Source organism: Balaenoptera musculus, chromosome 13 (assembly GCF_009873245.2).
Source record: "Balaenoptera musculus isolate JJ_BM4_2016_0621 chromosome 13, mBalMus1.pri.v3, whole genome shotgun sequence".
Taxonomy (NCBI): Eukaryota; Metazoa; Chordata; class Mammalia; order Artiodactyla; family Balaenopteridae; genus Balaenoptera; species Balaenoptera musculus.
Window position 1 is genome coordinate 45153306 of NC_045797.1, and position 23211 is coordinate 45176516.

The window sequence follows — 23211 nt, forward strand, 5'->3', positions numbered from 1 at the left end:
AGAACCATAATGTTAGACACTTTCTTTGAGGAGTTCAGAGTACCTCAGAACTGGCATGTTTTCAGTACATGGAGACTGAAAATTTAATTTTCTTGGGAATTCCCCAGTGGTCCAGTAGTTAGGACTTGGCGCTTTCACTGCAGGGTCCCAGGTTTGATCCCTGGTTGGGGAACTAAGATCCTGCAAGCTGCATGGCCAAAAAAAAAAAAAAAATTAATTTTCTTAACCTTTGAGATCAGGGACTTTACTCAATCACTGCCCACTAGTGGGAGAAATGAAACACAATAAGGAGGCAAAGACACTGTACTCCTGTTAGGAAGGAGAAGCAACATATGGGACCGTGGGAAAGCAGTCTAAAGCAGCAAAAAATTAAACAATGTTGGGGGGAACCTGAGTGAAAAGGAATACAGATGGAGCAAATCAATAATTCTACTCCTTCTTCTTTCCCAACCATTGTAAAACTGAGGAAAATATTTTTTTCCTCCAAGCACCAAACACTGAAAAATAAGGACTGTTAGGAAACCCGTGGGAATTGGAGTAGTTGGGGAAGATTTTTATAAGGTGTGGGTAAGAGAGGATGAAGGTTCAATCATTTATTCAGCAAATATTTGTTGAGTGTCAATTTTATGCAAGGTCTGAGAAGAAACAAAATTAAGACATATTCTTTACTCCAACAAATAAAAGATAAAGGAATTATTTTTATCATTTAAATCATAAATGCAATCTGGATCTAGATAAATTGTCACTGCACTTGCATCGTTTACCATCACAGGAGGATTATCAAAGAAGGTAGGGTTTGATGGCATTTAACCAAGCCAGAATTTCCAAGGTAACACTTTAATCTTGTTAGTGAACTTTCATTTGCCCGATTTGTGGGTGGCATTAGCTTAAGAAAAGTTAGTGGAGTTCCATGATAAAAATAATATATGGAAAAAAATGGGTGTCATACGTTACCAGGATAAAATCAGTCATTTCCCTCATCTTACAGGACATTTTGCTGAGTCCCTCGGTGTGTTCTCTCTGGTGGAAGATGATAACCGAGAGCGGTTAATGGGGCAGATGCTCTGTGAATAGAAAGCACTATGGCATATTATTTACAAACATGGACTCTGGAATCTAAACTGATTCAACTGCTGGCTCAGCCAACTGTAGTTTAGTTCAGTTCTTGTAGCCTCATTTTCCTTATCTGTGAGTTAACGATAGTAAACCTACCTCACAGGGTTGTGAACATAGGGTATCTGAAGGGTTTAGCATAGTGCCTACTATTTAATAAATGTTCAAGAAGTGACAGCTGTCATTTTTATTTTTATAAAAGAAGAGTCTGGGATAGCCTATTATCTGAAATTCAAAGAATAATGACACAAGATTGTTCACAACTGGCTTTTTGGGGGTGAAACCCTTTCTTGGAGGTGGTTAATGAAAGTTTTTCCAACAAATGATTTCTCAAGATGGCTTAAGAATATATATATATATATATATATATGTATATATATATATATACATATATATATATAAATAAAAAATATATATATATAAATATTTATTTATTTGGCAGCACCAGGTCTTAGTCACGGCACATGGGATCTTTAGTTGCAGCACATGAACTCTTAGTTGCAGCATGTGAGATCTAGTTCCCTGACCAGGGATCAAACCTGGGCCCCCTGCATTGGGAGCGTGGAGTCTTAGCCACTGGACCACCAGAGAAGTCCAAGATGGCTTAAGAATATTAATAACTATAAGTATGGAAAACTAATCTAGGGGAAAAACAACTTCCAATCTCCTTGACCAATTATTAATATTTTTCTAATCTATGGGATAATATTTGGACCTCTGATAGAATTCTTAAATGAGTAAATTGGTTTTTACTGCTATTAAAGACCACTGGTGACTAACTGGCAAACTAGTATTTTATTGAGGACACAGAAGCTTTTAGAACCCAACAAAGTTCACTGTTTTTGGCTGTATTACTGAGTGAATTTAGATAGTAAAGCAGATTTGACTTACTGGGCTTTACAATCTACTTTGCTGGACTTTCAAGGACATTTGATTTTTAGTATTATATATTTACAAAATGAAAATTATGTTTGTGCTTCAGGCAAATATACAGAAAGCGATATTTTTTCTTAAATTGAGGCAAAGCATAATTTATTCTATTGAAAGGTGCTGGAAAGCAATTTAACAGATTTGAAATATATAATGTAGTATATGATTAGATGTGAGATGTTTAGCATTATTTCATAGTCTCACAAGTGTCTTCCACAGTTGAGATGATTACCATTTCCAGAACTTCTGCTTGATTCACTTGCTTTTGAAGCACACTTTTTGTTTCAAATATAAAAAATTCTAAAATTCTTAAGAGTTTACAAATAGGTGTGGATGCAAAACACTACAAGCCCTATATTCCATTTGTTAGTAATTTTGACTTTCTTCTTTGCATTTTATAAGTTTTGAGACTGTCAGGCCTGCGTTTATTTTCTTTAGGTGTTAAAGAGTGGAATTCTAGTCTTCAGACTGTAGTTCTTTTGAATGCAAGTGAGGAAAACATGCTCATTCTTCCTAATCACTGCAAAAAAGCATTAGTATACTGTGTTATTACTAATAGAGAAGACTTGTAAGATACCAGGATCACAGTGATTGAAGCCATGACTGATGAAAGTAACCTGTTAACCTCTCACCTTAATTCTGATTGGTTATATACCTAATGTGTGGTCTCAATGCTAATATTTAAAGTGACAATTCAATTTTCTGAAAGGTGATGGAGGTATTAATTTAGTTACTCTACAGTGCTGTAATATGGGAAAAGTGAAGAATAATGGTATCCCCACCAGCTCCTCTACACATGTAACACCCACTCTTCCCCTCAAGATCTTTTGTGTTTTATTACATGAAACCTGATTCATGAATGACTGTGTGCACCAGTGTCAGTCCACATATTAAATATTAGTGAAGCTTAATGCCTCTTTTGCAGACAAAAACTTAGGAGAATTTCTAGTATTTTCTTCCCATAATCCACTGGATCATCTCGCCTGCTTGTACAACCTACTTAGAGACTACTGGCAACTGAAATAAAGCATGCTCTTGGTACATAGTGGTCCATGGTTTCTCTACCACCCCTGTCAAACAACTGAAAAAAAGAAATGGAGAAATGGATTTTCCTTTAAGCCATGTCACCATGGCAACATATATTTTGAAAACTTTTACCTCAACAGCTCATCATAACATATAACATACACACATACGAAAATAGTTCTGTTTGTATGTTCAAATGGAAATGTAAGCCCTGGTAAGTAAAATTACCCAACACTAGGAAGAGAGTTTAAAATCACTTTCTAGTATAGCTGATATTTATTTTCATTTGAAACTCTGATTGCAAATACTATTTATTCAAAATTCAAATCTTGATTCTTATTTTCCTTTTTAGATTGAGACCTTTTATGTTAGCTATTTGGTGCTACTGGGTCAATAATTTGGCCTGATTATGTACTATGAAGTTTAAGCTTTGTCACAAATCAGGTCAGGCCTTTTTGTGTATCAGACTGACTGAAAAGGATAGTTCACCAAGGACTGTACACAAAGCTTACTATTCAGTTTAGCTGAGATAATTTGTTGCCCTTTGTTGCTGAGGTCCATTTAATCAAGGATATAAGGATATAAACAAGGCCCCATCTAGTGGTATCTTGAAAAAAAGCAGGTAAAGCTGAAAAAAGGGGGAAAAAAAAGTCTCCATGTCGCCATCTTCCTGAAAAGATGAGCTACTAGTTATTTCCCTGAAACCCTAATCAGGAGGGTTAGTATGTGTGAAATTGTTAAAAGTGAAGTGCCTGAGTCACAGTGATCCTCGATCACTGGAGAATTTATTTAAAATAAAGAGAATCACTCAGGAAACATTCAAAATGCAGAGTCTTAGGCTCTAGGCTAAAGAATCTGATTTAGCAGCCACCTTAATAGAGATTCCACTTTGAGAAAGACTTCTCAAAGTACATTAGGCATATTGTAGCTGAGCCCTTTTTCCTGCCTACTAATATAGAAGAATGGCTGCACAATCGAGGTAACAACAAACAATTTAGAGATCAAAAAACTTCATAGACTACTGATAGGGGACCCAAGATTTAGAAGGGCTATAGAGATACCTGGCCTAGCCTTCCTCTCAAAGAAGTTTAAGCTGTTAGCCAAGACAGAAGGCTGACTTAATTTTTATTATGACTTCTATTTTTAAGAATCTTCTGTAGTAAACTGTTCTAATACAGTTTTTCAGATATTTCCCCCCTCTCTTACAAAAGAAAGAGTTTGGCCTAAATATTCCCCAAGTATTTTTTTGGCACTAAGCTTTCACAGTTCTCTCTCCTCTCCTATACCTATAATCTAAATGTGAAAGTAAACCTGTTTGTCTTAATTAATTGATATAGTAAATATAATTCTATACTTTATTAAAGAATTAAATTTTAATGGCTTTGGTCTCTGATCTTATTATGTTAATAGGAGACAAGGGAGATATTAGGAAATAAACTAACACTTACTGGGAACCTGCTAGGCTTTTTATATACAGAGAAAATTAATGCACTGATACAACCACCTTATGAAGTAATAAGTAGTCTCTCTACAATAGAGGATGTGAGGCTCGAAGTGGTTAACTGCTGTCTAGGATCACACATCTAGTAAGTTAAAGAGAGTATCTGGATTTAGGTTTGAATTCGAAGTGCATGCTATTTCTACATGTGCTGCTTCCTACTAAAATCTATAGATAGCCTTCCAACAGTCAATTATATTAACCGTTTCTCAAACTAAAATATCTTTGACCAGAACTGCTGAGAAGGAGGAAAAGGAAAGTATCTTATGGGTACTTTTCTGCCCTTATTTAGACATGTATGTCCAAAATACAACAGGATGATGTTGTGTGAAACAGTGTAATGGAGAAAATAAAGAAACTGTATAATCTGCCATTGACTACATGACAACACTGCTTGTGGACATTTTATTCACTTTAAAATAAATATTGTGCTGTAAAACTGTCCAGAACTAAAATCTGTAGTATATAGTAAGCAAGTACAAAGGATAGCCAGCACAGTGTGTTTTGTGAAGATAAATCATTCTAAATCGAAAGAGAAGAATCACTGACTGTCTACACCAGGTACATATTTTGGGGGGAAACACACTCATATCAAGGAGAAAGAAACAGATAAAAGTTCTGAGAGAGAAGCAACCTATTGTAAATAAGAGTTTCTTGAGATTAACAGAGGAGAAGAAAACTTATACGTGAGGCTTTACTGTGTGTCCAGTTTCTAGTTTAATACCTGGTAGAGAGCGGTTGCTAAATAAAAATTTGTTGAAAGGATTTCAGGCACTAGAAATTACATATTTAACACAGTCTCTCATTTAAACAACCTCCTATCAATTTCTTTCTTCATTATCCTTACTTTATTAGCTAGTGTATATACTATAATTTATATAATCTATTATTTTAAAACTTTCAATAGGTACAACGATTATGACATTTTATTAGGATGGACTCTAAATTGCTTGGACAGGATTTATTTTGGAATCACATTATCCAAGCAAAGAAAAACACACAATCAGTTCATAAGACACAACAAAAATGAAAAAGGTGAAACAAAACGTCTGCCTTAGAAGTTTATCAATAACCTCTTATGTACACATACATATTCACAAAGTGGTTGAGAGTCCTTTTATACAATCCTTTAGATGCAGTCCAATGACTGAGAGCTCTATAATGGGACACATGGTCAGACAAATCATCATGACTTCCAATGATCTTTTTTTTCCCCTGAACTTTGTTACCCTTTAGTTGGGGAGAGAAAGAAGTCCATTTTCGTCTGCTGTATCTAAGATTTTACAGATCACTGGAGATTCAACCTAAAGAACAACAACAATAAAACCATTAAAAAGCTGCTAAGCTGAATACTTTATTCAGTATTTTTCTGCTGAACGAATACATATAAATTTGATAAATGTATATGAGTCCTTGTTTTGGATAAACCATCCAATGTTATTTCTACAAATTGAGCTTTTTAGAAAACATTTAGTCATCCAAATAAAATACCAGATAGGTAGAGAAGGTATTTTTATCTTTAAGTAAAAAAGATGAGAGAGAAAAGGAGTAAAGGACAAGAATAAGAGAGAAATACATAGCTAGGTCTTATATAACAAAAACGTAGCAGAATATGGCAAAATAATAAGTTGTACAATTCAAGGTTAAAAAAAAATACAATCCAAAAATGGGCCAGGTGTTAAAATGATCAGATTTAAGATAATTATAATAAATATAATGAAGGAAATAGTGGGAAAGGCAGACAACATGTGTGAATAGATGGGGGATTTTAGCAGAAATGAAACCATAAAAAAGAACCGAATGGAAATGTTAGAAATGAAAAATATATCAGATACAAATTCATTCAAAGAGGTGGACAGGACACAGCAGAGGAAAGAATCAATGAACTTGAAGACAATTCAATAGAAATGACATGACCTAAATTGAAACAAAGAAGGTAAGAATAAAATAAAGGGCCTGAGATTTGGTGACAACTTCAAACTAACATGTTTAATCAGGGTCCCAGAAATAGAAAAAAGGTGGGGCAGAAGAAATCTTTGAGAAGATGATGGCCAAAATTTTTCCAAACCTAATGAATTATATCAACCCACAAACCCGAGAAGCTCAGTGAACTCCAACCAGGATAAATAACAAAGAAAACCACCCTTACGCATCGCATAACCAAAGGTAGAACCATATATCTAGAAGGAAGTAGAAGATAATACCTTCATGACTTTGGGGTGGCAAAATTTCTTAAAACAAAAAAAATCATTAGCAATAAAATGGGAAAAAAATTGATAAAATGAACTTCATCAAATAAACTTTTGCTCATCAAAAGACAGTAAGAAAAAGAACAGTCAAGACACAGATCAGGGGAAAAATGCGCAATTAAAATAGAAAAAACTCATGTCCATTATATATTTGAACTCCTAGAAATAAATAATAATAAGACAGACAACAACAACAAAAATGGGTAAAAGATTGAGAAAGACTCTCTCCTTGACCAAATGATAGGAAGGCTCCCCTGAGCCCTCTTTCTGACTAGGCCTCTTTTTGTTCCTGGGCCTGCCAAGTCCAGTTGCAGCAGTAATTCTGATAAGTCAGTTTAGAGAGAATCCCTCACTCTCAATATCTAATCACCCTCCATATCTGATCAAATTCCTCCTCTCTCACTTTTGATATCTGATCTTCCTGGCCTGCCTTCAGCAATAATTCTGTTAAGTCAGTTTAGCAAGAATCCCCTACCCCTGATGTCTCCTTTTAGTAATTTGCCATACACTGACTACTCCCCAACACCCCATTCTGCTTGTTGGCTATATATCCCTGGCTGTCTTTGCTGTATTTGGAGATGAGCTGACTCTCTCTCCCCTATTGTGATAGTCTTGACACTTGTGGCAATAGTCCTGAATAAAGTCTTCCTTACTGTTTTTGTGTCAGAGTAATTTTTTCTTTAAAAAGACTTGGCTAGACACTTCACCAAAGAAGGTATACAGATGAATAATCACATGAAAAGGTTTCAAAAACACTTTTCATACGGGAAATGCAAATTAAAATCACTAAAATGGCTAAAATAAAAAAGACTGACAACACCAAATATTGGTAAGGATGTGGAGCAATTGGACTCTCATATATTGCTGGCAGGAGTAAAATGATGTAAACAAAGGCTGAGTCTAAAAAACATGCTGAGTCAAAGAGGCCAGGCATAAAACATTATAGACTATATGATCCCATTCATATGGAACCAAAAAAGAGGTAAAACTGATCTATGGTATCAGAAAACAGAAAGGAGTATCTTTGGGAGTTGAGGGGTATTGACAGGAAAGGGGTATAAGAAAATTTTCTGCAGTGATAGATACCTTGTTTTGGGTAATAGTTAAATGGGTACATAAAACTGTCAAAACTCATCAGACTCAACACTTAAGAACTTTGCATTTTACTTTATGTAAATTATACCTAAATAAAAAAATGTCAATTTTTACAAGTAGTATGAGGGCTATATTAAACTTTGGAGACCACTGAAGGTCCTTTCTAGACTTACTGCTAAAAATTAAAATGTGGCCCCAAACTGAATTCCTGAGTATTAGTTTTTCACTTACCCCAAGGATATACTGACAGGAGTGAGGCTCTAGCATATATACAGTAACAGCATGAGGAGAATCTGATTCTTTACACCTAAAACAGAGAGTACTTTAAGGCACTGCCCAAACGATACAAAATTATTTTAAATTGTTTTCCTCTCAAGGATAAAAATGCCTTGTAAGTGATTCTGTATAATTTAATAAATAATTGAAATAATTTAATTTGATAATAACTTATAAATAACTTATAAATGAATAACAACTATATCACAATTATGATTTTACTATTTTATAATAAAACAGTATTTTATGACAAATCCATAAATTATTATGAATAAATATAATTATCCATAATTTATATTTATATAATCTTTTGCCCATAGGAAGCAGACTAAAGAGAAAGGCATAAAGCATGATTTGATGGTCTAACTTACTTTAGTTTTACAGTCACCTGTCTTGGTTTGTCAGTTATATCACAAATATCTCCATTCCCATAAAAATGTGACACCATCCTGAATCAGAAAAACACACAACCTTTATTAAACTAAAACTTCACTCATTCAGAGTAATTGTAATGGGTAGGGTGAGAAGATGGTTAGAGGGATCAGTTTTGCATTAGTTAAAAAAAAAAATCTGACTATAAAATACTCCTTAAAAATACATATTTTTAAGGTTATGTAACAGAGAAAGTCTTTCAGCTTCTATAAAGAATACAAAGTTGAGATACTTCTTAGTGGTTTAATTAATAAGAATGATCTTTAACTTGCAAATTATTTACTTGTATACAAATAGTTAAGGTTAAATTGCTTTTAAAAAAGTTTTCTTTTAAAGCTAACCATTTCCCCAGCCCTGTATATTGTTTCCTTTGTGGAACGGTTTCCCCGTCTTCCCATCCTCCATTCAGTTCCACTCATTAAAATACTGTAATGCAGGTGTACAAAGGTAAAGCCTAGGCTAAGCTATAAATTCCAAAGAGCAGGAACCAAAGAAAAGTTTTAATTTTGCTAGCCTCACACTCCTATGCTTCAATATTTGTTGCACATGATACCATGAGCTATTTTCACTTGAAACATATAAACATTTAAAAAATCGATCCGTTTAGTATATTAATACTTAAATACCTATCTTAATTTTGCTAATTTTGATTTTGGTCAGTCCAAGAAGTCAGCACATTCTGAAAACAGACTCTCTCAATACCATCTATGCTAGGAAGGACAAAGTTAACATCTGAGAAGGAAAAAGAATGAATAATTTAAAATTCACTGAGTAATGGACTATAAGAAAAGCTAAAGTTTAGTTATTCTTGGGAAAGAAGAGATTAATTTACTTCTGCTATAACAAGATAAACCTAATAGCCCAAAAGATATGTGAGGTAGTTTTTCAAAAAACCATTGTTTAACAATTTTCAACCATTACCCCACGTTAAGTAACAAAGGGAAATGCTGGAGTACATTTAAATAGAGTTAAGTAACTTAAAGTGGTAGCGATTACACATGAAGGGGGAAAATGTTTATAACAGCCTTAGACCTAATACCTGGAATTGTACCAGTGTTACTAACGCCACCACCACTCTCATTACCATACACCACCACTGTCAAAGGCAGCAGCCAAAGTTTATTGCATGCAATTGCCAGGCACTACACTTTACATGAATTACCTCATTTAAATGTCGTAACAATTCTCTGAGGCAAATACTACTAGACAAGAAAAGTGAGGCTTACGAAGATTATGTAATTTGCCCAAGGTAGTAAGTGAATCGCCAGTATTTGAATACAGGGTATCTGACTTCAGAAACTGTACTCTTAACTATTACACTATGTTGTTCCCTCTCGAAAAGAAAACTAACCTAAAAAATGTCCCTGAGAAAAGCTGACCAGATATTTTACTTTAAATTTATGTTTTTCAATATTCTGAGTTTTAAATATTCTAAGATCTAAAGGCAAATAAAGTTAATATTTACCTGACTGTCTGGGTACCATCGTCTTGAAGGTGATAGGCTCTAGCAGTATTCTTCTTAGCCCATTCAATATGTTCTTCTTGGTTCCATGTCCCCACAACCACAGAGGTTTTCCCACTATCCTTGTCCTAATATATAAAAAAATATTTGTGACAATGCATGCTTGACATCAAGGTGACATTTATGCTGATGGCCTACAAGCTATAGATCTTATCTTCATCTGCACACTGGATATCTATGTTTAGACGTGATAATGTTAGTCAAACTTCTCAATGAGTAGAAATTTGAGCTCATTATTCTTTACTCCTTGTTTCTCTGAATTATGAAACTAGTACTTTCTAGTCAGGTTAGGTCCCGATGTAGTTATTTTTGACTCTTCTATTTCCTTTCTCTCCTACATTTTTCAGTCCTGTCAATTATTTTCCTGGAAATGTTCTTGGCTTCACTCTTTCTCTACATGTCCATTGCCAACATCTCACCCCCAACTAAGAGTTTAACCTCTCATACCTAGATAATACAACCACATACTACTGTGATTCTTCCTTAAATATTTGGCCTTTATCTCTTACCCTGCAGCCACACTGAGCCTATCTTCATACTACTCTTTAAAATGCAAACCTTCAAGTTATACTAATTTTCACACTACTCATTTGACACGATGCACTATATATTGTCCTATATGTGGACTTCCTTCTCTCTCATTTTCCTTCCGTTCCTTTTCCTTCCTTTTCTTCTTTATATTTTATGCCAGGGACCACGCTGGGAACTAATATACATCTGATTAGTAGAACTAAAAACCCTTACAGAAGCAAAGGAAACAGCCACAGCCACTGCTACAGTGGAGCTTATTGCCTAGTGGAAGAGAGAGCCATTAAACATTCTTTTAGCAACTACACTGTAAATTCCTAGAGAGACAGGGATTAGAGCTGCACAGTGAATTGTTTAAGAGGTTGGATATGGAACAAGAGTGCCTGGGTTTGAATTTTAGTTTCACCATTTACTACCTATGTGATTTTAGGCAAGTTACTAAATCTTTGCTTCAGTTTCCTCATCTTGGAGTAAGAATACTCATCTCTTAGGACTGTTATGAGCATTAAATGAGTTGATATGTGTAAAGTACTTAGAACAATGCCTGGTATACAGTGAACACTATATTTGTTAGCTACTATTATTTTTCTGTCTCCCAAAGTTCCTACCAGAGTTCTTCAAGAAGTTCTAGGGACTTCCCTGGTGGTCCAGTGGTTAAGACTCTGTGCTCCCAATGCAGGGGGCCCCTGTTCGATCCCTGGTCAGGGAACTAGATCCCACATGCTACAACTAAGAGCCCGCATGCTGCAACTAAAGATCCTACAAGCAGCAATTAAAACCTGGCGCAACCAAATAAATTTAAACAAAAAGAAAAAAAAAAAAGGAAAAAAAGAAGTTCTAGGTTACATGACCTTGGCTAGTGTTGGCAAGTGTATACGAAAACAGCCACTGTTAATGGAAATGTAAACTGGTCCAACCCTTTGGAAGGCAATTGTTCAGTATGCATATATTTTGACCTAGCAAGTACATTTCTAGAAACGTGCCCTATGAATATACTTGCAAAAGTTCACAAACACAACTATTTAAAAATGCTCACTAAGATGCTGTCACAGCAAAAACTGGAAACAACTCAAAGGCTCATCAATAGACGTCTGGCTAAATATACTGTGGGTATAGACATAATCCTCTGAACCTGCTGAAAAAAATAAGATCAGCTGTTGCTGGCATGGAAAGATCTCCAAGATACTAGGTGAAAAGAACAAGTGCTGAGCAGTGCATTTAGTATATTCCTTCTGTATAAATAAAAAGGTTGTATCAACATTTACATATAGGCATTTTTTTCCCTTGTGGTGGGTTAGTTAAGAAAATGTTAACAGCTGTTACTTTTTAAAAAAATTTATTTATTTATTTTTTAAAATTTATTTATTTATTTATTTAATTTATTTATTTTCCATACCCCTCCCTCCCTCCCCCCAGCCTGAGTGAGCCAGAGCCCCCAAATCAGCTGCTTTTTTTTCTTGAATTTTTCTATTTTATTTTTTTATACAGCAGGTCCTTATTAGTCATCAATTTTATACACATCACTGTATACATGTCAATCCCAATTGCCCAATTCATCACACCACCACCCCCACCATCCCACCGCTTTACCCCCCTGGTGTCCGTATGTTTGTTCTATACATCTGTGTCTCAACTTCTGCCCTGCAAACCGGTTCATCTGTACCATTTTTCTAGGTCCCACATATATGCGTTAATATACGATATTTGTTTTTCTCTTTCTGACTTACTTCACTCTGTAGACAGTCTCTAGATCCATCCATGTCTCTACAAATGACCCAATTTCGTTCCTTTTATGGCTGAGCAATATTCCATTGTATATATGTACCACTCCTTCTTTATCCATTCGTCTGTTGATGGGCACTTAGGTTGCTTCCATGACCTGGTTATTGTACATAGTGCTGCAATGAACACTGGGGTGCATGTGTCTTTTTGAATTATGGTTTTCTCTGGGCATATGCCCAGTAGGGGGATTGCTGGATCATATGGTAATCCTTAGTTTTTTAAGGAACCTCTATACTGTTCTCCATAGTGGCTGTATCAATTAACATTCCCACCAACAGTGCAAGAGGGTTCCCTTTTCTCCACACCCTCTCCAGCATTTATTGTTTGTAGATTTTCTGATGGTGTCCATTCTAACTGGTGTGAGGTGATACCTCATTGTAGTTTTGATTTGCATTTCTCTAATAATTAGTGATGTTGACCAGCTTTTCATGTGCTTCTTGGCCATCTGTATGTCTTCTTTGGAGAAATGTCTATTTAGGTCTTCTGTGCATTTTTAGGTTGGGTTGTTTTTTTTTTTAATATTGAGCTGCAGGAGCTGTTTATATATTTTGGAGATTAATCCTTTGTCTGTTGATTCATTTGCAAATATTTTCTCCCATTCTGAGGGTTGTCTTTTCGTCTTGTTTATGGTTTCCTTTGCTGTGCAAAAGCTTTGAAGTTTCATTAGGTCCCATCTGTTTATTTTTGTTTTTATTTCCATTACTCTAGGAGGTGGATCAAAAAAAGATCTTGCTGTGATTTATGTCAAAGAGTGTTCTGCCTATGTTTTCCTCTAAGAGTTTTATAGTGTCTGGTCTTACATTTAGGTCTCGAATGCATTTTGAGTTTATTTTTGTGTATGGTGTTAGGGAGTGTTCTAATTTCATTCTTTTACATGTAGCTGTCCAGTTTTCCCAGCACCACTTATTGAAGAAACTGTCTTTTCTGCATTGTATATCCGTGCCTCCTTTGTCATAGATTAGTTGACCACAGGTGTGTGGGTTTACCTCTGGGCTTTCTATCCTGTTCCACTGATATATTTCTGTTTTTGTGCCAGTACCATATTGTCTTGATTACTGTAGCTTTGTAGTATAGTCTGAAGTCAGGGAGCCTGATTCCTCCAGCTCTGTTTTTCTTTCTCAAGACTGCTTTGTCTATTCGGGGTCTTTTGTGTTTCCATACAAATTGTGAAATTTTTTGTTCTAGTTCTGTGAAAAATGCCATTGGTAATTTGATAGGGATTGCATTGAATCTGTAGATTGCTTTTGGTAGTATAGTCATTTCCACAATGTTGATCTTCCAATCCAAGAACATGGTATATCTCTCCATCTGTTTGTATCATCTTTAATTTCTTTCATCAGTGTCTTACAGTTTTCTGCATACAGGTCTTTTGTCTCCTTAGGTAGATTTATCCCTAGGTATTTTACTTTTTGTTGCAATGGTAAATGGGAGTGTTTCCTTAATTTCTCTTTCAGATTTTTCATCATTAGTGTATAGGAATGCAAGAGATTTCTGTACATTAACTTTGTATCCTGCTACTTTACCAAATTCATTGATGAGCTCTAGTAGTTTTCTGGTAGCATCTTCAGGACTCTCTATGTATTGTATCATGTCATCTGCAAACAGTGACAGTTTTACTTCTTCTTTTCCAAATTGGATTCCTTTTATTTCGTTTTCATCTTTGACTGCTGTGGCTAAGACTTCCAAAACTATGTTGAATAATAGTGGTGAGAGTGGGCAACCTTGTCCTGTTCCTGATCTTAGTGGAAATGGTTTCAATTTTTTACCATTGAGAACGATGTTGGCTGTGGGTTTGTCATATATGGCCTTTATTATGTTCAGGTAGGTTCCCTCTGTGCCTACTTTCTGAAGGGTTTTTATCATAAATGGGTGTTGAATTTTGTCATAAGCTTTTTCTGCATCTATTGAGATGATCATATGGTTTTTCTCCTTCAGTTTATTTTTATTTTTGGCTCTGTTGTGTCTTTGTTGCTGCACACGGGGTTTCTTTAGTTGTGGCTAGTGGTGGCTACTCTTTGTTGTGGTGCCCGGGCTTCTCACTGTGGTGGCTTCTCTTGTTGTGGAGCACAGGCTCTAGGCACGTGGGCTTCAGTAGTTGTGGCATGCCAGCTCAGTAGTTGTGGCTCATAGGCTCTAGAGCTCAGGCTCATTAGTTGTGGTGCACAGGCTTAGTTGCTCTGCGGCATGTAGGATCTTCCCGGACCAGGGCTCGAACCAGAGTCCCCTGCACTGGCAGGCAGATTATTAACCACTGCGCCACCAGGGAAGCCCCAGCTGTTACTTTTGAAAAATGGGGCAACAGTGGAGGAAAATTTTATTTTCATTCTATATTTCTGGCATATATTCCTTTAATTAAAAAAAAAAAAGCCACTGGGTATTATCTGGGCTGTACTTAGATGACACTTTATCTTTTTTTGTATTAATAAAAAAATTAAGTAAAACATTAAAGCAGCATGAATAAATGGAAAGCATAGTGAAATGGAACATCTCAGGCTTAAGTGAAGAATAAAATGTTCTAGTTTACAGACACCTCATAAATTTGGAGTGATTTAAATGTGGAAAGTGAGTTGATCTTTCCCATTATGATCCATCTTGAAATTTAAGATCAGCTCAAAACATCTCAAGAGGGCAAATACAGTATTTTCTAATTACCAGTTGTTATTTATTTGGGGGAATAAAAAGCCTTTTAAAACAGATCAGTATTTATTAATGTTTGTTTTCTATGTCTAGTAGTTTACCTTACTAAACAAACTACAACAATGACAAATAAAACTACTGGGGCTTGAATTTCAGAATTTAAGCAGCTTTGGCTCAAGTGTGGGAGAATACTGATTTATGAAATTATAAATAAAAGGAAGAATAAAGAGCCAGTGCATTTAATCTTAAAACTTATTTTAAGCTTAGATGATATGGTACCTTCTTTTAGTTGAGAAACCTGCTGTATTTATCCTATTTTACTAACTCTAGTGATATACTATGTTACCATTCACTTAATTTAACGATGAGTTATAACAATGACTAATTCCTTGGTCAAAGCTAAAGAGGTTAGTCACTGTAGCTTATTATTCCTCCAGGCTCACAGTAATAAAAGAATCTGAGTAGTTAATACATAACGTTACTTTAAGATGATTGACTTACTCTTAACTGACACCAAGTTTTCCATTTTCCAGAATTTAGAGACACTTTGATGAATATTTCCATATTAAAATCATCTTATAATTAAAAGTAACACCATCCCCCACCCCTTTTTTTTCCACAAAAGATTTTTGAAACTTTAATCCACCTAGTGGTAGAGTGATATAAACGCTGTTCTATACCTCATGGTATTGATGTACATGTTTGCCATAGCAGAATTCATATTTCCACCAACCAACACCCTACAGGAAAGGAAACAGATCAAGTTACAATACATAGAAAGGCATATTGGGGTCTCAATATTGCCGCATGATAGTGATGGACATATATATAATTTAAAAAAACTGTACTAGCAATCATATGGTTGAAAATCAAAATTAAAAATTACTGATAAACTTTAAAAAATAGACATTATTAGAGAATAATTGCTGTACTGCCCTGGTAAAATAAAGTAAAATGAAAATTCCACTTATAAGTGTATTTCCCACTGGAGTTCTTAGGGGCAAAATTTTACCTTTGTAGATATTAGCTCAAGTTTTAAATGTGATTGCTACATAACCAAGATGTAGGCTACACAATCATTGATGCCCATTCCAGCAATTAGCCAGAATCACATATGAAGTACTTAAATATATATATTTTTGTCAAGTAAACGTCAAGTTTTAGCCTGTGAGTAAAGAGAATATAATGGCTATGCACTGGATTATAATGAGATGTGGAGAGAAAGTGTCCATTGGGGAGCTTCCAGAATCCTGCCATTTCTCTATAGACAAAAAATCTTTTTCAGTGCTACTAATGCCCCTTGATAAATAACACACAAGTGAAAGCTGTAAGATAAATATTTAAACTGATGGTTCACTTCTCACCCCGTGAAAGCAGTAGGAACCACTAAGGAATTCTTTTATGAGTTGGTCATCTGTCAATTTGGATATGTGGGTTGTTCCAACTGTGAGCATTGGCTGAGAACCAACAGCAATGGGTTTGTGGATTGCTGGAAATCTCTCTTCCTTAGTTGATTGCATATCTTCCTAAAATTAAATAAACATATGTTTAAGGGCTTCTTTGCCACACAAAGTTTTTCAGTATGACTTAAATTATTATTTTTAAAGTTCAGAAAATTTGGAAAAAAAAGTCCACTCATTTTTTTTTTTAATTAATTAATTTATTTTTGGCTGCATCAGGTCTTCGTTGCTGCATGCGGGCTTTCGCTAGCTGTGGCGAGCGGGGGCTACTCTTCGTTGCAGCGTGCAGGCTTCTCACTATGGTGGCTTCTCTTGTTGTGGAGCACGGGCTCTAGGCGTGCGGCCTTAAGTTGTGGCACGTGGGCTTAGTTGCTCCACAGCATGTGGGATCTTCCCGGACCAGGGCTCGAACCCGTGTCTCCTGCATTGGCAGGCGGATTCTTAACCACTGCACCACCAGGGAAGTCCCTGTCCACTCATTTTTTTTTTTTTTTTTTTTTTTATTCACACACTGTCCACTCATTTTTAATGTGTTTTAAGAAAATGAATTTTGCAACACTTAATAGCATAGAGAAAGCTCTAGGCAAATGTTAGTTCCCTCTACCAGTTAGGGGCATGGTGACCTTTCTTAACATAGAGGGATAATTTCCATTTCACATATTTTGTCTCATTATTCTTATTAAATACTTTGCTACATGTTAGATTTTGTGTTTCCACATTTAGTTTTGGAAATGTGATTACTATGGGTAAAGAAAGGATAACAAGCAGGCTAATGAAGAGCTGAGTGGGACAAATATGAATATTAGTTATAATTATTCAAATGTAGCAGGACCTCGTTGTTGCCCTGGAGGAAACTGCAGTTTAATAAAGGAAGGGTACAGGGAATAGCAGATTCACAGAGGTAGGGGTGATTCAAATAGACTTTGACAAATAACTGAAACACGAAGACTTCACAAAGAGAAAACCCTCGATTAATTCATGAAACATTAATAATTTGTGACTTACGTGAATGCCTGTGTATGTGTTTTGTGTGTGTGCATATGCATGTGAACCTGAAGAGGTAAGAGCAAAGATGTGTGGTATGGTATGATATTTAAAACCAGAGAGAAGCAGGCACTATAGATAGAAAACTATGTAATGCTAAGAAGTTTGGACATTATCTTTTAGGTTTTAGGCAAAGATATGGTATGATCAGATTTTTAAGTAATTACTTTAGCATAGGCAGGGAAGAAGGAATGGTAAGAACAAATCTGGAGGTGGAGAGTCAAGTTAGGAGCTGCAATAACCCAGGCCACAGACGAAGTGAATCTAACATAAGGGAGTGACAAGTCGGGTGGAGAGAAGAGGACAGTTATGAAAGAGGTTAATGAGTTAGAATCTGGTAGTTAACTGGGTACTCACAGTAAGCAGAGAAGAAATGAATCCAGACCAGAATTGAAGAAGTGAGTGTACCAACTAACTGAATAAAATAATTAAAAAAAATTAAATAGTAAAATGTATAGACTCCTTTTTCACCCGCTGTAGTTGCCATTGACAAACTGTGGTTCTTTTCTTCTTTTTCAGCTTGTAGGATTCACTGGATGGTTACTCTGGAAACCAATGACCTTATCCTCTCTCTCCTCCAATATTAAGAACAAAGATTGCCAAGATGGCTTCTTGTTTTCTGAAAGAACCTTGAATTGTACATATAACTCTTTCTACATTCAGAGACTACTACTATGCTTCTGGCAGTATTATAAGTATGGAGTATTAAAAATGAAGCACCGACCCTATTCTTCTGTCTCTGTTTTTTTCTTTTTTCTTTTGCTCTACCCAAGAATCTTACATCAAATTTATGGGGTCTTCAACAATTACAACAGCAACAGTCCTGAGATCAATTTTAAATAACTTTGTGAATCAGCTATAAATTTTCTAGTGGAAGACGTACTTTGTAATGCAGTACTTGACCATGTAACACACTGGGACACTGATACCCATAAAAGTGATCATCTAAAGCGAAAAAAAAAAAAAAGCAGCAGACATAGTTACTATTCATAAGGAGCTAAGGTTTAATAGACTAAAGTAATTACTTAGAATACATGAGACCTATAGTAAGGTTAGTGAACAAAAGAATAATAATGCATAGTGAAACCTGCAGCTGAGAAAAGGGGAAGAGGTAGGAAGAAAAGAAGCATGACAAATTATTATTCCTTCTTGTGGACAGAACATCTACTTTCATTTTTAAGGAAAACTACTCCAATAAAAGCAAGATGATAGTAGTTTTTGTAGCAGGGTTTGGAAATTCATAAGATAGATTCTTAATAAATCCAGTAATTTCCAAATTAATTTAACATAATAACACAGGCAGAACATCAAACCAAATTCTGATAGCCAGATATGTATTTTGTTTAAAAAAGAAAAAAATTCTTTATGGTAAAGCTTGATTCACACTTAAAAGGCAACCCACATGCCAGATATCTATATTTTTAAAGAAAAGTTATGTGTAACAAACTAAGTTTCTAAAAAAATTATTCTGAAGTAAAGATGATCAGCTTTAAGTAATTACTCATCCTACAGTATTAGCTAAGATTTTCATGTACTGTAAAGATGCTAAGTGTTTAGAAAGCATTATCATTGGTAGCTTTTTTTTAATAAATTTATTTACTTATTTATTTGGCTGCATTGGGTCTTCGTTGCTGCGCATGGGCTTTCTCTAGTTGTGTTGAATGGGGGCTACTATTCATTGCGGTGTGTGGGCTTCTCATTGCGGTGGCTTCTCTTGTTGTGGAGCATGGGCTCTAGGTGTGCAAGCTTCAGTAGTTGTGGCACGAGGGCTCAGTAGTTGTGGCACAAGGGCTTAGTTGCTCTGTGTCATGTGGGATCTTCCAGGACCAGGGCTCAAACCCATGTCCCCCACATTGGCAGACGGATCTTAACCACTGCACCACCAGGGAATCCCATCATCTGTAGCTCTTTCTGTTTTTTCTTTTTTTAAAAATTTTTTTTTTTAATACAGCAGGTTGTTATTAGTCATCAATTTTATACACATCAGTGTATACATGTCAATACCAATTGCCCAATTCATCACACCACCACCCCCAAACCCCCCCGCCGCTTTCCCCCCTTGGTGTCCATATGTTTGTTCTCTACATCTGTGTCTCTATTTCTGCCCTGCAAACCAGTTCATCTGCACCATTTTTCTAGGTTCCACATATATGCATTAATATACGATATTTATTTTTCTCTTTCTTACTTACTTCACTCTGTATGACAGTCTCTAGATCCATCCACGTCTCAACAAATGATCCAATTTCGTTCCTTTTTATGGCTGAGTAATATTCCATTGTATATATGTACCACATCTTCTTTATCCATTCGTCTGTCGATGGGCATTTAGGTCGCTTCAATGACCTGGCTATTGAAAATAGTACTGCAATGAACATTGGGGTGCATGTGTCTTTTTGAATTATAGCTTTCTCTGGGTATATGCCCAGTAGTGGGATTGCTGGATCATATGGTAATTTTATTTTTAGTTTTTTAAGGAACTTCCATACTGTTCTCCATAGTGGCTGTATCAATTTACATTCCCACCAACAGTGCAAGAGGGTTCCCTTTTCTCCACACCCTCTCCAGCATTTGTTGCTTGTAGATTTTCTGACAATGCCCATTCTAACTGGTATGAGGTGATACCTCATTGTAGTTTTGATTTGCATTTCTCTAATAATTAGTGATGTCGAGCAGCTTTTCATGTGCTTCTTGGCCATCTGTATGTCTTCTTTGGAGAAATGTCTATTTAGGTCTTCTGCCCATTTTTGGATTGCGTTGTTTGTTTTTTTAGTATCGAGCTACAGGAGCTGTTTATATATTTTGGAGATTAATCCTTTGTCCATTGATTCGTTTGCAAATATTTTCTCCCATTCTGAGGGTTGTCTTTTCGTCTTGTTTATGGTTTCCTTTGCTGAGCAAAAGCTTTGAAGTTTCATTAGGTCCCATCTGTTTATTTTTATTTTTATTTCCATTACTCTAGGAGGTGGATCAAAAAAGATCTTGCTGTGATTTATGTCAAAGAGTGTTCTGCCTATGTTTTCCTCTAAGAGTTTTATAGTGTCTGGTCTTACATTTAGGTCTCGAATCCATTTTGAGTTTATTTTTGTGTATGGTGTTAGGAAGTGTTCTAATTTCATTCTTTTACATGTAGCTGTCCAGTTTTCCCAGCACCACTTATTGAAGAGACTGTCTTTTCTCCACTGTATATCTTTGCCTCCTTTGTCATAGTCACAGATTAGTTGACTATAGGTGCGTGGGTTTATCCCTGGGCTTTCTATCCTGTTCCATTGATCTTTGTTTCTGTTTTTGTGCCAGTACCATATTGTCTTGATTACTGTAGCTTTGTAGTATAGTCTGAAGTCAGGGAGCCTGATTCCTCCAGCTCCGTTTTTTTCCCTCAAGACTGCTTTGGCTATCGGGGTCTTTTGTGTCTCCATACAAATCTGAAGATTTTTTGTTCTAGTTCTGTGAGAAATGCCATTGGTATTTTGATGGGGATTGCATTGAATCTGTAGATTGCTTTGGGTAGTATAGTCATTTTCACAATACTGATTCTTCCAATCTAAGAACATGGTATATCTCTCCATCTGTTGGTATCATCTTTAATATCTTTCATCAGTGTCTTATAGTTTTCTGCATACAGGTCTTTTGTCTCCCTAGGTAAGTTTATTCCTAGGAATTTTACTCTTTTTGTTGCAATGGTAAATGGGAGTGTTTCCATAATTTCTCTTTCAGATTTTTCATCATTAGGGTATAGGAATGCAATAAATTTCTGTGCATTAATTTTGTAACCTGCAACTTTACCAAATTCACTGATTAGCTCTAGTAGTTTTCTGGTAGCATCTTTAGGATTCTCTATGTATAGTATCATGTCATCTGCAAACAGTGACAGTTTTACTTCTTCTTTTCCAATTTGTATTCCTTTTATTTCTTTTGCTTCTCTGATTGCTGTGGCTAGGACTTCCAAAACTATGTTGAATAACAGTCCTGAGAGTGGACATCCTTGTCTTGTTCCTGATCTTAGAGGAAATGCTTTCAGTTTTTCACCATTGAGAATGATGTTTGCTGTGGGTTTGTCGTATATGGCCTTTATTATGTTGAGTAGGTTCCCTCTATGCCCACTTGCTGGAGAGTTTTTATCATAAAGGGGTGTTGAATTTTGTCAAAAGCTTTTTCTGCATCTATTGAGATGATCATATGGTTTTTCTTCTTCAATTTGTTAATATGGTGTATCACATTGATTGATTTGCGTATATTGAAGAATCCTTGCATCCCTGTGATAAATCCCACTTGATCATGGTGTATGATCCTTTTAATGTGTTGTTGGATTCTGTTTGCTAGTATTTTGTTGAGGATATTTGCATCTATATTCATCAGTGATATTGGTTTCTAATTTTCTTTTTTTGTAGTATCTTTGTCTGGTTTTGGTATCAGGATGATGGTGGCCTCATAGAATGAGTTTTGGAGTGTTCCTTCCTCCTCAATTTTTTGGAAGAGTTTGAGAAGGATGGGTGTTAGCTCTTCTCTAAATGTTTGATAGAATTCACCTGTGAAGGCATCTGATCCTGGACTTTTGTTTGTTGGAAGATTTTTAATCAGTTTCAATTTCATTACTTGTGATTGGTGTGTTCATATTTTCTGTTTCTTCCTGGTTCCGTCTTGGAAGGTTATACCTTTCTAAGAATTTGTCCATTTCTTCCAGGTTGTCCATTTTATTGGCATAGAGTTGCTTGTAGTAGTCTCTTAGGATGCTTCGTATTTCTGCGGTGTCTGTTGTAACTTCTTTTTCATTTCTAATTTTATTGATTTGAGTCCTCCTCCTCTTTTTCTTGATGAGTCTGGCTAATGGTTTATCAATTTTGTTTATCTTCTCAAAGAACCAGCTTTTAGTTTTATTGATCTTTGCTATTGTTTTCTTTGTTTCTATTTCATTTATTTTGCTCTCATCTTTATGATTTCTTTCCTTCTGCTTACTTTGGGTTTTGTTTGTTCTTCTTTCTGTAGTTCCTTTAGGTGTAACCTTAGATTGTTTGAGATTTTTCTTGTTTCTTGCGGTAGGCTTGTATAGCTGTAAACTTCCCTCTTAGAACTGCTTTTGCTGCATCCCATAGGTTTTGGATTGTCATGTTTTCATTGTCATTTTTCCCTAGGTATTTTTTGATTTCCTCTTTGATTTCTTCAGTGATCTCTTGGTTATTTAGTAACGTATTGCTTAGCCTCCATGTGTTTCTGTTTTTTACGTTTTTTCCCCCTGTAATTCATTTCTAATCTCATAGCATTGTGGTCAGAAAAGATGCTTGATATGATTTCAATTTTCTTAAATTTACTGAGGCTTGATTTGTGACCCAAGATGTGATCTATCCTGGAGAATGTTCCATGCGCACTTGAGAAGAAAGTGTAATCTGCTGTTTTTGGATGGAATGTCCTATAAATATCAATTAAATCTATCTGGTCTATTGTGTCATTTAAAGCTTCTGTTTCCTTATTTATTTTCATTTTGGATGATCTGTCCATTGGTGTAAGCGAGGTGTTAAAGTCCCCCACTATTATTGTGTTACTGTCGATTTCCTCTTTTATAGCTGTTAGCAGATGCCCTATGTATTGAGGTGCTCCTATGTTGGGTGCATATATAATTGT

General features: G+C 35.6%; 1 protein-coding gene across 2 annotated transcripts in view; it reads right to left on the reverse strand.

Annotated features, from left to right (window-relative positions):
• Window positions 1-680: 680 nt before the first annotated feature.
• Window positions 681-23211, reverse strand: part of ERLEC1 (endoplasmic reticulum lectin 1) — a 38596-nt gene continuing 16065 nt past the window's right edge. Inside the window, exons 9-15 of one of the 2 annotated variants that reach the window (XM_036872316.1) lie at window positions 16453-16614; window positions 15769-15828; window positions 10085-10209; window positions 8559-8636; window positions 8143-8218; window positions 5797-5871; window positions 681-1020 (exon numbers count right to left, since the gene is read on the reverse strand). In XM_036872316.1, coding sequence (XP_036728211.1) covers window positions 5800-5871; window positions 8143-8218; window positions 8559-8636; window positions 10085-10209; window positions 15769-15828; window positions 16453-16614 — 573 coding nt within the window. In that variant the 3' untranslated portion in view covers window positions 681-1020; window positions 5797-5799. Of the gene's footprint in view, window positions 1021-5603; window positions 5872-8142; window positions 8219-8558; window positions 8637-10084; window positions 10210-15768; window positions 15829-16452; window positions 16615-23211 lie in introns of those variants that run through there. The other variant, XM_036872315.1, reaches the window with a different exon arrangement.